The sequence below is a fragment of the Hemibagrus wyckioides genome, linkage group LG06 (assembly GCF_019097595.1).
Source record: "Hemibagrus wyckioides isolate EC202008001 linkage group LG06, SWU_Hwy_1.0, whole genome shotgun sequence".
Lineage (NCBI taxonomy): Eukaryota > Metazoa > Chordata > Actinopteri > Siluriformes > Bagridae > Hemibagrus > Hemibagrus wyckioides.
The window spans coordinates 14,593,244-14,607,871 of NC_080715.1; the positions used below are offsets into that span (position 1 = coordinate 14,593,244).

The following is a 14,628-nucleotide window of genomic DNA, read 5'->3' on the forward strand; positions in this document are numbered from 1 at the left end:
GATCATGTTCGGTATATTGAAACAATGTTCTTTCAAGGTTGTGATTATTATAGCTAAGAAAGCTAGGTTAAATCTACAAAAAAAAAAAAACTGACTAAGAGACCATATACCTAGCTAAACATAACATATACCAATAATAAATGTAGGAATTCTTTGCTAATCTAAACAATTTTTTAACAGGACATAGCTAACTTTAAAGGAGAGTTAAATGCGAAATTTGTGATGTGTGGCCTTTGTGCCAGTTTAGGATAATTATACCAAAAATTATTTTATTGAATGGCACACAAAAGGGGTGTATTTAACTTACCAAATTTAAGTTAATTAACTTAATTAACTTACCAAATTTTTAACCAGTAGGCATCTATCATGAGTCACAGATTAACAGCTGATATTATGTGTACGTGACAAGCTTTTTAAGCTTATCTACATTTTTTTTTTTACAAGCTGCTGTCACTTTATATATATTAATAAAAATATATAAATCAATGAAATAATCAAATGTCACTATAGATCTATATTTATCTAAAGAAAAATGTATCGATTGTAGTTTTTATTGACTTAAGTCATTGTCTCTCATATCCAACAACAATGGTGTGACTTGTGTTGTAGAATCCTTGGCTGTAACTTTTCCCTGATAAACAGAAACAGAATTAGACTGATGCTGTCACATATACTGTAGATATCAAATTAACAGCCTGTATATTGGATACAGTTTGTCGTGCAAAAAAACAGAAATTATCTTGAAAGGTCAGATAGAGTGCTTTATTGGGAAATGGATGTATTGGGGAAATCTGCTTGTGATTCGCACAAAGATGTGTGTTGTTGGTATAAGATTGTGAGACAGGACAGGAGCAGCAGAGGTAGCAACCTCGTTTAAGGGTATATGATATATAACACTGCATCTGCTTTAATAATACAGAACACATAACAGTGCCAACAACATTTCAGTAGCAGTACATATAGTTTAGTTTAACAAAAAGATTTTCTAAAGACTATAAGAGAGAATCAAAGTGATTTGTTCCCAGTGAAGACAATTTATCCTCTACATGAAACACTGATCTAAAGTGTTAGACATTGCTTGGCTTTTTGTCCAAAGCATGTGTTTACTATGGAAGGAAAAAAATCCCGGATGAAGTGATGGGAGATGACAGAAGAGTCTGCAGGCAGAAGGTTAAAAAACAGCATGTCACGTGACTGGATAAACTCCTAACCTTGTTCCTGAGGAAACGGACAGTTTCAGCTTGGGGGGTGGGGTGGGTGGCTCGGGGAACAACCATGGCAACACATTCCTATCAAATTAGAGCCTGATGCACAATGTACACAGCTCCGGTCATTACTGCTTTACTGGTTAATCAGTTGAAATTCATTTAGATAAATGCTGTTCTTAATTATGACTTTACAGACTGTAATGTGAGTGAAGAGCAAACAGCTAGTGTATAATGACTCCATTTTTTTTTTAGGTGTATCGCATTTACAAATGTTGTGTGAAATGTGTGTTATGGGACTAATCATTTTTTTAATCATTATTTTTTATTACACCTGTTATTTTCTGCTTTTCTCTTCTTATCTTCCTACAAATATTTCAGACGAGCAGACAAAAGGAATAACTGCATGCATCAACGTAAGCTGTGTGCATGGGTATGAGTGAAGGTTTGTGGTGAACGATAGGACAGAGCACACACACACACACACAGTGCCAGAATATGATTGTGTGTGTGTGTGTCTGGATGATGTGTGTGTTGACGTGCCGTAGCAAGAGTTCAGGGAGGCAGCTGAGCAAAATAATTTAGAATGTCCTGCCTGCTGACACAAGGACAAAAGGCACAGGGAGAACTTTCTCATATGTGGCTGCGAGACAATGGCGGAGGTTCGGGCTGCACACTCCACAGCGGTTGTTTTCTTGCTGACCTCTCGTCCTCAGAGTGATGGTTGGAGGCAGCAGACAGCCGTCCTCTCCTGCATTTCTCCAGCGCTGCACAGGTACAGCAATTCCAGCGTTGATGAGCAGCATTTTCCTCCACTGCCAACACTTCAACCTGGAGATTAATAACTGTCCTGATTGCATCTACCATAGTGGCTGTCCTGTTTCACTCTCCCTTGCTCTCTTGTGCCCTCTCTCTCTCTCTCTCTCTCTCTCCTTTTCTGTACATTTCCCCTTTTCCTCTGCCGATTTCTTACTTCCTTTATTTTGCCAGCTCTTTAAATATCTGCTTTTCTTTAATTCCCTAACTATACATTGATTTCTTTCTCTATCATTCTCATTTTCTTTCTCTTGCTCCACTCCAATAAATTTCATAATGTAATTTAGGCATCCTGCCATATATTTTTGGTCCTATTCATCACATCCACCTTGTTCCAATACAGTGAACACTCATCTCTCCTGAAAAGTAAAGTGGAACAGGACTTGGTTAAATCAAAATTAGTTTCAACAGTAAAAGATACAGTAGCTAGACAGTGACAGAAAGATTATTACCTTGGACTGAGGAGGGCACTCATTTGTTAGAATGGCCCAGATGGACTGGAGGTGGGCACCAGGAATCCTCTCTGGGCTTGAAGGCTGAGCTGGAAATGGCTACTGAGCTCACGGGGGAGTACTCAGGGCCAGATCAATGCATCACTCCAAGGCCTGCACACACAAAGCATCAGAGGCGTGTGGGAACATGGGTGACATGCTTTACCAATGCATATAAACACACCTTCACAAACCCAGGTTAATTTATGAGAGCTGTGGTAGTGGATGAACGTCTACAGAAAGACAAAGGCAGATATGTGGACTATCAAAAGACATATGGCACATGACAGCCAGACATTTCATGATATGACATCAAGTAAGTGTGATTATACATATTATTCCCAGGTAATTTCACTGATTACTCTAATAAGGAAAGGGGATTGCAGTATTCTCTAGTGATGTCTGGCAGTCACAAACACAGACAACGTAACTGCTTATTGATCCACAGATCAGTGTTGCTGCAGGCTTTTATTTTTTCCAACAGCTAGGATTTAGGCACTTTACATAGTCTACATTAGATAAAGTATATCTCTTAAACTCCCAAGACCCATTGGTAGGTCTAGACCTTAATTTCGTACTCTTAACCACATACCTATTACTATTGATTTTTATAGTAGTTACTAAATAATTTAAAGTAATTAATGGATAATATGCTTTAGAGTGAATAACTGATCATCAGCAAAGGAGCACAAGTGGCCAAATGAGGTGGTTTCCGGTTAAACATCAATATTAGCCACTGTACGAATGTATTTATGTCAGTGAACTGGCTTATCGTTCTCACAGACATTCTGTACGACAGTTTTAACAGTAGGATGTAATAATGTTCTAATGGAAGAAGTTTTTAATAACAACTGTGTTCTGCTATCTGGCACAGACCTGACAAAAATTTTGTTTACCCATATACTCTCAAGAATATTGAATTGCATGTATGAAATGTGCTATATAAATAGACTAAATTTGCCTTGCCTTCTATATCCCTTTCATTACTTAGTTATGTGATGGTCCACTGGTCTAAAGCCTACTGCTTTAGAATGTATAGAAACACAGCTTTAACATTTCTTTGAAAATATTCCTATTTATGCTTGTTTACTAATGGCAAGTGTGCAGGTGGGAGGACTGATCATACTATAATAACTAAAAAAAAAACATCTTCCTGGTGATGAAATGATTACTTTTCAATATTTTTTAAATGTTTGTTAGTACTGAGATGTCACTGTGATGCGTCGATCAGTGACACTTCAAGTTATTAAAAACAAATGACGCATTTCTGATATAATGTAGTGATGATATAATGCAGTTTTCAAGAACAGTTAGATCATTCAAAGACAGACGACTAAAGTAGAAAGGTAAAAAGGAGTTGTTGTCTGAGTGTGTGGGAGTGAGGGCAGTGAGTGAGCCTGTCCTGCGTTTGGACTTCATCACATCCCCGCGCGCGGCCCAAGCTTTGAATTTGGCTCGCGGCTCCAGGGCGCATGCGCAGTGAGCGGCGTGCTGTGCTGTTGCACGGCGCAGCTGTTTGGGGTTTGAAATTCCAACATGGCAGAGGCAGTGGTCAGTCTTCCCCTTCACTAACTTGGAATGGTTTCAGATCGTCAGCGCCCGCGCGTAGCCCGAGCAGCCGCCGTCCCTCCGCGAGCCCATCGGATCGATGTCGCTCTGACCTCCGCCGTTCCCCTGTTACACACGCAGGTAAGACTTCAAGGCTGCCGTTTCAGCCGCATAGCGACCATTTACAAAAGCGCTGGACTACGGAAGAGCGCCTTGCTGCTTCCTCGCGTAGCACGCCTCTCCGGATAGGATCGCTTCCATGCATCATCATCATCATCACCCAAAAAAAAACTGCAGGACCAAACACGGGCTATCGAATATATTTTTTTTTAATCTCAGAATAGGCGCTTTTTCCCCTTTGCGACGGCTGGGAAATGCCAAAGTACACCCGGGTGGGCGAAGTTCGGTGCCTCTGAATGATAGTCGAGTTGCATTAATCATCATCGCGGCATTTCCAGGCTCTGATGAGAGAAAGTGCTCTGACTTTGGGGTGGGGTTGGAAGTGTTTCAGAGTAACTTTCTTGGCTAAAGGGAAGTCAGTGCATCGCAATCGCCTGTGTATCCGCTGGAAAAGTTTGTTATGCCATTTGGCTTAAAAGCGAGCGTTTTGCGTTAAAGACGTCCACAGCGCGGTCTATAAATAAAGAAAAGGCAGTGAGAGGACATGCTGAGAGAGTAGTACCGGATCATAACGTGGTTTTAAGTCATGTTTAAGACAAACGCCAGTATTTAGTTAGAGGCTTGGGGAGAAAACTGACATGAGCTTCATGCTTGTGGTTTTTACTCCCCACCTCTCTCTCTCTCTCTCTCTCTCTCTCTCTCTCTCACTCACTCACTCACTCACTCACTCACTCTCTTTCTCTCTCAGCTCCCCAGTAGCTTTTTGTTGCTGCTTTTGCCTTCTCCACCTTAAATATATGCATGTAGGTTAAATGAGTACCTGATGAAATAAAGCCCGTCTCCCCACCCCCGGGTTACACGGTGAGGGGAAATCCGATAGCGGAGAGGAAAAGTGGCCGCGCTGAAAAAAAGCTCCGGCTTTCGGAATTCCTCCGGCTCTGCTCTTTCCTCTCCCCCACTTTCCCCTGCTCTATCCCGGCAGAGATGATCAGTAGCACCGCTCTTGATGGTACGTTTCTTTTCTTTCCATGTCTTTTCTTCTCCTTCTTCTTCTTTGTTTATTTATTTATTTATTTATTTATTTATTTATTGTTAAATAAATGTTTGCCTTCACCGTACTGTGTGTAATCGTACTCTGAATGCATGACAGTTTTAAATGATGGTAATATCTGTGTTGTGACAGATCGCCTACCTGTTTGAGTGCCTTGCGAAAAAGCGTGTTTTAGATCCGATAAGGGTTTACAAACTTATTTATCCACATTAGACATAAGCATTAGACTTCTTCACCAACAACAATAATAATAACAATAACAACAATACTACTACTACTGCTACTACTACTACTAATAATAATAATACAGCAACAACAAAACAACAATTCTTGTTATTATTATTATTATTATTATTATTGTTATTATTATTATCATCCAGTTTGTATATTGTGTTGTGAATGATTCATTTTAGTTGCAGTGAAAGTCTATTTTTAATTTTTTTTTACTTGTTTATTTTTTTGCATTTATTTTTATTTTATTTATTATTTTAAATGAAATTGTCCCAGTTCATCGTTTAATCTTTTATTATTATTTTTTTTTATTTTCATATGATCAATCAGCAAATTTAACTTTTAACTTTCGGTGCTTGTTCTTATATTGTTCATTATAAACACTGTAGTCTTCTCATATACACGAGAGCAAAACAAGGAAAAACAATGCTAAATGTTACATTACATAAATTAGTAATTATAGTGTTAGTTTGTGTTGAGTATGTTATTGTGTTTGTGGTATGCACCTGCACATGTTGTTGCTTATTTTTTTTATTATTATTTTTTAGTATTTGTATCAGTGGTGTGAGTGTGTGTATGTGTGTGAGAAAAGTTTGCAGGGCAGTTAGCTGAATTCGGCTTCCATGCATAATGCCACGTTGTTTTTTGCTCCAACATCACTGCAGGATAGAGTGTGTTCTGTGCACTTTCTTACGTTACACAGATGTATAGTTTTGTAAGCCACAATAAATTAGATTTAGATCTTTAATTACACCTGACTTTGAATAGGTTATGTGTTATTATTGCTGCAGATGTTCCTTGTTGCACGTCAGACTTAACTGTCCACATATGTTTTGCGTCTAGTCGTGTCAGACAACATACCACTGTTGGGTGGTATTCGACAACACATCACACTGTTTTTAAAAATTGAAAAGTCACTTGTACCTTTTCCACAATTTGTTCGAGTAATTGTGGACAATGTTGTGGACACATCAGCTGCATGCCTAGATTAAAAGCATTAACCAAAGAATTTTTTTTTTTCCCCCTGAAAGTGTATTTTTTTTAGTAACAATGAAAAATCAGTTAATGTGCAAGCGAGCAGCATTTGCATTTAACCACACAATTAAAACACTTTCAAGTGTGTTTTCAACTCCTCTTTATCGCTGAGGATCCATCAGTAGGGAAATTTACATTTATTATATTGAAGTGATTTTTTTTATTCTGCAGTGTCTTCTTATCGGAATGAAAATTGTCCATGGCTTTTTTTTTTTTTTTTCACCTGTAAGTTTTCTGTATTCTTTGCATGGCAGAACTGTTAAGGAGGATGCATAATCTGTTTTTATTAGATCTCAGCAGTTCAGGGCAAGAAGTGGCCTCGTTTAAGCTGTGGTAGTTTGTGCAAGTCTTTTCGATCAGCTCCTCTCACCCTGCATGAAACTGGAGTGCTTTGGACAGATTTTAGTGTCAGGATTTGCAGCGGTAGTCTTTCTAAAGGCGGTTGGCCCGGCTGATTATTTTAACACAGTGAGTTGCGGACGTGTGGAAAAGCTGCGGTGGTCTCACATACTTCTGATTTAACCCCAGGTGCGCCTATCAGCATGTTAACCAACTTGACAGCACCATTCACTCTTTATTGTGTGTGTGTCTGTGTGTGTGTCTGTGTGTGTGTGTGTGTGTGTTGACATGAAACCTCATGTTAAGTTTTGTGGTGTGCTCGATGACAGATGCTGACCCCTCCCCTTTTCAGCACCCTCTTTAACTTGATGTGTTTGGTGTTGAGCACGCCGCCTTAGGGATTTACACATACACAAGTTTAATCTTATTAATAATTTTAGATTCTATACATGACCTTTGTTATTCAATTATTATTATTTTTATTATATATTTAGAATAGTTTCGTTCATTTTAACAGGAACAAAAGAAAACAGTGGTTTATGTGACTGAGGCATTATATTAGTTTAATGACCGCTCTATCAATTCACTTTATTGCTACTTTATATTATTATCTATTTAGCAATTTTTTTTCCCCAAAATAAAAACATGGTTGAATTGCTAAGCTATTTGCATTACTTTAATAGAAAAAATGTATGGAAAATGATTTACGTATGGAAAATGTATGGAAAATGATTTATACTGGAAAGGATGCAAATATAATTTTTTTGCATGCACCGTTATTTTTTAAAAGGATTTGTGAATTATACTTAAACATATTTACTGGTAAATGTCGACGATATACTTTGTAGTATCAGTTCCAGCCAAGCAAAATTGAACTCTCGGATAATTTCATTCAGTTTTCCTGACTGTGAATTTGACAGGATTACACGAGTGGCATGCGACAGAAGTACTGTGGCGTAAGGAAGCCATAATTTTTTTTTTGTTATCTGTTATGATTATAGTCTCACACGCAAACATATATTTTGCAACTTTCTCTGCAAGTGAACACGCTGAATGTGTTTTATTTAGATATTTCTCAAGCATGTCCTTTTAAAGATCCCACCAGTAGCGTTATATAAAATTGTGTTTTGTTTTATTGGTTTCATGGCACTTTGATCTGATATTTTAGCGTCCTTAAATTCAATGTGACACTCACATGACCGGTTAACTCCTACAGAGTAAAATTTCACTCACTAGGTGTTAGTTTGCTAGCAGTGATTTTCTACTTCTTTGTACTCATTTGTCACTAGTTTGACTAAAACCCTCAGTGCTCTAAAAAAAAATCTGGCACAGTGTAACGGGTTGGGTGTCTAACCGGTCCAGTCCTCTTGGGATTGTTTGTATAAATGAGACTGACAGTTTTTATCTCTGTGTAATGGTGACAATTAAAGGAAGCTGTAGAAGAAGTCGGCTTGCTGCTAGACGAGCACCTTGGGGGATCTCAGGGCCTGTTTCAAATTGATGAAACACTCATCCGTACAGACGGATACATTTGTCAGTCTCTGTAACAAACCTCATTCAGTCCCCCCCCACCCAACACCCTTCTTCATTCGAGACAAAAGCCCGGCTCGAATAAAATCAGTAGCAGGTTGTCATCTTTAAGCAAATATGTTAAATGTTGTCTCGTGTGTTTTTCATCAGGAAAACTGAGGAAACCCCTCAGGGAGAGACACATGCAAATACAAATCCCCGTTTCTACAGTGAGAACCCCCTGCATCTCTCTTTCTCTCTCTCTCTCTCTCTTTCTCCCGTGGCAGCTGGCTGTGTTATCTTTGTGCGTTTCGGAGAGTGCTGTCAGTTCTCTCGATGATCTAAGTTGGGGCACGTTAGAAAGGAGCTGCAGCTGTCTGTTGCTATACTGAGAGATGTGTATGCTCTGCTGCAGAGATGAAGGACCTCAAATCCTTGACATGCTCCCTCTGCATCCCCCCTCCCCTATTACTTACTCACACACACACACACACACACACTTATTTGGACACATATTGCTCATTGGTTTGCCACATTTTCTTTCCATACATCTCTCTCTCTCTCTCTCTCTCTCTCTCTCTCTGATTGACAGCATATGTGAAGGCATGTTTTTGAAATAGATATTATCATTTATCCATGCTGTATACACAGACACCTCAGCTCCTGTTTGCATGCTGTCCTGAGTCATGGAACCAAAGGGAAAATATGGTGAAAATTCCACATCGCTGCTCTAAATGACAGTCACACAACAGGGAAAAACAAAAACATCAAACTGTCAGCTTTGAGTTATTAAATGTAATTTGTCCAAAATGCATCAAAGCAATTGGTCAATATAGATATATTTAAAACATAATTTTGTTATATTTATATTTTTTAGCTTTAGCTTACCTAGACAGAAATCCGGATGGGAATATGGCTGCAGTGGGAGTGTTATGAGATTACTGTAAATAGCGTGTGCAGTGATTTATTACTCCACATGTCCTGGACTGATGAGTCGACTGACTGTGTTTGTCCAACGTCTTTTTTTACATTAGGAATCTCCAGTCAGTGCTGAATGCAATATAGTGCAAAAAAAAATGCAATGTCTGGAACGGCAGGACAAGACAAAACGTGAAATAGTCCATGCTCAAACAATGACAGAAATCTGTGAACAAAGGTGAATGCATTTTTATTAGTAATTTCTTTAGATAATTATTTTGCGCAGACAACTTGTTGAGGGTTTCAAAAGTGAACTGCTTTTGCGGACATGACAAATAGGCTGCATCTAATCTAAGTGCGTTTTTTTTTTCCGCCCTCCTGTCATAGCTGCTAATTAAATGGAGAACTTTAGCTCATATCACATATTAGATATTAAAAAAAGCTAGATAGAGAGAGCGTGTGTGTGTGTGTGTGTGTGTGATATTGGGTAGCATTTTTCGATCACCAGCTCGATTCACGGCTGGCGAGAGAAACGCTGAAATCCGCCGCAGTAACAATGATTGACAGATGGACGTAAATGTGTTGCTGTGCACACTGGACTTCCATTCATTACAACGCATCGCCAAGGCAACACAACCTGACAGCATCATAACCGCAGCAATCACACTGAGCTGACATCAGGATTTGAACTGCTCACGTTCCAGTTTGGGGGGAAAAAAATGTTCTCTTTTATATTCCTGCTTATATAAAACAGACGATTGTTTCATTTAGGAGGAACGTAAAATTGTTAATTGATTTTTCTTTAGAACAATGCAAGATGATTGATGCTTGATCTGTCTCAGAATCCTGAGTGTCATTTTAGACGTCTACTTCAGTCTACGAACACTGAGCAGACTAGTGGGTTTATTATTTTGCTCACAGGTAGTAGTCCATGTTCTTGACACAACTGCTGTGGTCTGTTAGATGTGAACACAGCATATGTCCTCAGTGTTCGCTTTATTTTCCCTTGCTGTGTGAAACAATGAGCTGCCCTTCACCGGATCTCTGTCTGTCTGTGAAGCAAAGCGACGGTAGTGCGTCTGCTGGGAAACGCTTTAGAATCGCTGATCCCCAGGTGGCCACGGAGAGGTTCAGTCATAATACGTTTAAACTGGCCTTCTTCAACATTCCCTTGCATTCACAGTTTTATACGAGCAATTAGCATACCCCCAGTGACAGGAGCGGAGACGTCTGCTTTAATCACTGACGTCTTCATTTCTCTGTTTACATTCTAATTAGACATGATAAACCTCCTTATTAATGGGCTCCATGAAGGCAGGATTTTATGCTTTTTAGTTCAGGGACAGGCAGGTAGGCACAAACAGAGAAAGATACAGACAGCTGCGTACCTCTTAGGAGGTGGAACATTATTATTATCATTATTATTATTATTATTATTATTATTATTATTACGACTTCAGTCTTTGTCATTAGAAACAGTTCACTTATTTTCTGCATTGACATACAGTGGAAGAAAGTATTTCATTTATTTATTTATTTGCTTTTGATAAGAATATCTGTAAGTCCTGCCCACGACAAACACTTAGGTACTGAGGATTTGTGCATTAAGGTCTGCAATGACATTACAGTCTAGTTCTGAATTTTTCTGATAGCCAGAGAGTTAAATCAAAGCAGTTTGAGGTCTGATCAGAGGGCAACGTGAATTTCTTTTGCTGCTTTCACTTAAGGTAGCGTTTTCTTTTAACCCTTGCTCTTGTGTTGGTGGTCACCTTTTAAATTGTTCCTAGCAGTTTTGCGGAAATTTTCTTGCTGTTTGTTGCTTGTTTGGCCTCCTCTAAATTGTGAAATTGAACGATTTGATCACAGCTCTGGCAAGACCTGCGCCACAGCAGAGCGACAGTTTGTATAGAGTGCAGAATATCAGCGGTGCAGATGGATTGTCTGTGACTGTCTCCCGCTGCACCAATAACGTGCTTTTATCACTGAACAACCTTGAAAAATGAGACGTGCATTTGCAGTCTTCCTTCACCGTGGTGCGCTGCGCTCTCCAGGAAGGATTTCTTTGGCCACTGATGTGAAAATATAATGTAAAAAAAAAAAAGTCACCATGATAATTGCATAAAGATTCACAATACTTTACACGTTTAGCCTGTTAAAATCTGCTGGAACAACAATGTTTTTCTTTTTTTCTGTACACTCAAAGTCCTCTTATCCTTGGCCAAATAATATATCTGAATCCCTTCATTTTCTTCAGTGCTCTATGTCCTTGATATATGCGGGTGTGGAGGGTTTTAATTGAGTAAAATTGTAAATTAGTTCTTGTCCCTTACCGTCTAAAGGGTGCAGTGCAAAAAGTCACCTGTTTCCTTCCAGCAAGCGGAGCGTGCTTTTATTACAGGGTGCTAAAAACCCTTCTCTCCTATTCATTTATTTGATGTTTCTTGACATTTAAATTCATCGGAAGCCTTGTAAATTACACAAAGACATGGGGAAAAAAAAACATGGCTTCAGAAGATCAGTCATTCTGAGCTCAGCTTGGAGAGCGAATTATATCATCTAATGAGAACATAAAATTGTAATTAATGCATTGAAATTAGCCTCTGAGAAAAATTGTCCATTGATATGCATGACAGAAAACATTCATGTGCTTGAATGTGAGCGCCAATATTTTGGCTCCCTCCTCCCACTGGCAAGAAAAAAAAAGTAAAATTGAAATCCTTCAGGAATGATGAATTGAGTCATCACGTTCAGCAGCTAATTGTCTCAAATTGATATTTTGATGTACTACTAAAGATCACATAAAAGCAGTTGGATCTTAATTAGTATGATGATCATAGGGAGATGTGCGCGATTGGCGCGGCGCTCCTCTAACTTCCCAGCGCTCCATTCATCCTCGGTGGGGGCCCGACGGGCTGGCAGCTTGGCATCATGCCAGCGATTGACGTAGAGAAGCCGGGCTGCGATGGAGAGGTGCTGTGTGAGGACTGTCTGGAGGACTGAAAGGCAGAAGCACACAGGAGCTCGGTAAAACGAGTGCGGAGGAGAGGAATGAGAGAAAGAAATGTTGGTAAAATGCCATGAAGTTTACGGTGTCAGGCCTACAGAGGGGGATCGGCCTGAAGCAGGCAAAGCCTCACAGGGAGGTTAGTGGTTAGCATCCACCAAAAGTGCCGAAATGCTCTGAGCCAGTGCTAGCCAGCTAGAGCTGTAGGGCAGTGGGCTAACCTTTGGACTGGTGTACACTGGTATTTGGATGCTGTACAGGGTGATTTGCAATATATGGACTAGAAGAATAAATGTGTAAGGAAATATTATGGAAGAAACATGACCTGAGGTTTGGCTAAGCCTGATCACATTTCAATATATTTGAATATTTGATGTTAGCTGTTAATAAGTCATGGATTTGTGGATAAAAGGAGACGTGGAAACTTATCAGGAGTCTGGAGCTACACTCTTGGCCCCTCGCCTGGCTCTCGGCTCTGACTGGAGGCTTCCAGCGTTAGCCGGTGGGGGAGGCAGCCGGTGCTAATGATGAGCCGTAATGTAATTATCTCATCTCAGCCGTCTGTGGAGCAGCACTTTTCAGCTGTGGTGCTCACCGACACAGCGCTGACCCTGACTCACCCCGGCTTTTACTGCTCCCCTCCTCTCTCTCCGGTATTACCCCATCGCCTGCCGCCTTAATATGCAGCCTGCGTGGTGCTGTTTGGGCCGATGGGGTATGTTCCTGTCCCTGTCAGGATCAGCAAAGCTGCTAATAGATGTGCAATAAATAACATGCAGTTTAGACCGTAACTTGGCTTTTTGAGGCTCAGGCATTACTGCTATGTAGAAGGTGCTTTAAACAAGCATTATGACTAGGTCTTGCTTTGCAGTTACATATTCCAAACTGCTGCAGTAGGAAATGAACTGTCTAGCTTCATCTGTGTAGAAAAGAGCTATTTGTCCAACAAGAGCATTCATATCACACCTACAGTTCTTTAACCCCCTTAATCTCTCAGCTTATTTTTCAGTTATTTATCTTGAGCTATATAATTAAGTGATTACTATGAACATTATATAAAAGGTGTGGAGATTTAGTCTGAATCTGTAGATGAGTGTAAGTTTAAAGGATTCTTTTTTCCCTAGTAATACATTATCTGCTTCTGTAAAGAGTATTAGAAAAATTCTGACAGAGCTGACAGATCTGTACGGAAATGTGAAAATGTAAAACCGATTTTATTTCTGACATTGTTATAAGGTTCTTTTATAGAATTTAAACACTACTACTTGCGTAGTGCTGAAATGTACCACTGACTGGGACTTATGAATGAAAATATTTACGTTTGGTGCAGTTTGATTCAGCTTTAATGGGCATGAATTATTAAAGCCAATCTGCATAAGAGAATGTCTGTGCTTGAGGGGTATGAGGGACGCCCTTCATCCATGTCCTCCAGCTGAGGTAATTACAAAGTAAATATGCATTTGATGAAATTAATTGTTGGAACTGAACTGTTCAGTACTATATGCATTTAGATTTTATACATATATACACACACACACACACACACACACACACTGCCAATTCAGTGCTATATATAGTAATGTGTATATTAATTAAGAATAATTAAGAAAGGGTGTGTTTGTTGTGCAGTTGACATTGTCAAACTGGATATTTAGCGTCCTTCACTGAAGCATTAACGCAAAATGTTAATTTCTTTTTATTGTATTTTTTCTACTAATTACTTGTTACTAAAGTAAGGGTTTATGGGTCACTTGATTAATATCACTAACATTTGGGCTTAGAGGCCTAGGAAAGGAGAGCTGTAATGATCATTCCCTAGGGACAAGGATGTGTTTTTATTTTTTCAGGATGTCAGAACAACTGCCCCACCCCACACTGCCTCCCTCCCCCAAAGAAAACCATCACCGCCACTGTTTTTTTTTTTTTTTTCACTTCCCCCCCCTTCTCGTTGTCTTCTTCTTTTACTTCCTTTCTTTCTCTCTCCTTCATTTTTACCTCTCTTAAAGAATTACTGAAACTGACCCTATTTCAATGGTGGAAAGTCAAACCAATTTGATTTTGAATGAGCCTGAAGGCTTCTGTTAATGAAATGCTGACACAACCTACTACAAACCATTACGTACAGATAAATGACAAAAAGTATATATATATATATATATATATATATATATATATATATATATATATATATATACATCTATATATACATCTATATATATATACATCTTTTTGTCATTTATCTGTATCAACATCAACTTGTATTTTTTTTGTGTAAAATGCTTACATTTAAAAAATAAAAACCAAAACTATATATATATATATATATATATATATATATATATATATATATATAAATTACAA

The 14,628-nt window shown here is 38.9% G+C and overlaps 1 protein-coding gene and 1 long non-coding RNA gene across 6 annotated transcripts in view; one reads left to right on the forward strand and one right to left on the reverse strand.

Moving 5' to 3' along the window:
• Window positions 1-756: 756 nt before the first annotated feature.
• On the reverse strand, window positions 757-5,218 carry LOC131355123 (uncharacterized). Of its 2 annotated transcripts, none has more exons than XR_009204830.1 (3): window positions 5,001-5,218; window positions 2,474-2,626; window positions 757-2,380 (listed from the first exon to the last, which is right to left on the reverse strand). It is a non-coding gene; the product is annotated as an uncharacterized LOC131355123 (long non-coding RNA). The 2 variants fall into 2 exon arrangements; XR_009204829.1 differs by lacking the exon at window positions 5,001-5,218 and adding an exon at window positions 4,086-4,762 and having other exon boundaries at window positions 758-2,380.
• Window positions 3,990-14,628, forward strand: part of fign (fidgetin) — a 44,940-nt gene continuing 34,301 nt past the window's right edge. For 2 of the 4 annotated variants that reach the window (XM_058393378.1, XM_058393380.1), the window contains exon 1: window positions 4,776-5,189. Coding sequence is in view for 1 of the 4 variants with exons in the window: in XM_058393380.1 (XP_058249363.1) it covers window positions 5,165-5,189 (25 nt within the window). In the remaining 3 variants the exon portion in view is untranslated. Of the gene's footprint in view, window positions 4,202-4,775; window positions 5,190-14,628 lie in introns of those variants that run through there. The other 2 variants (XM_058393377.1, XM_058393379.1) reach the window with 2 other exon arrangements.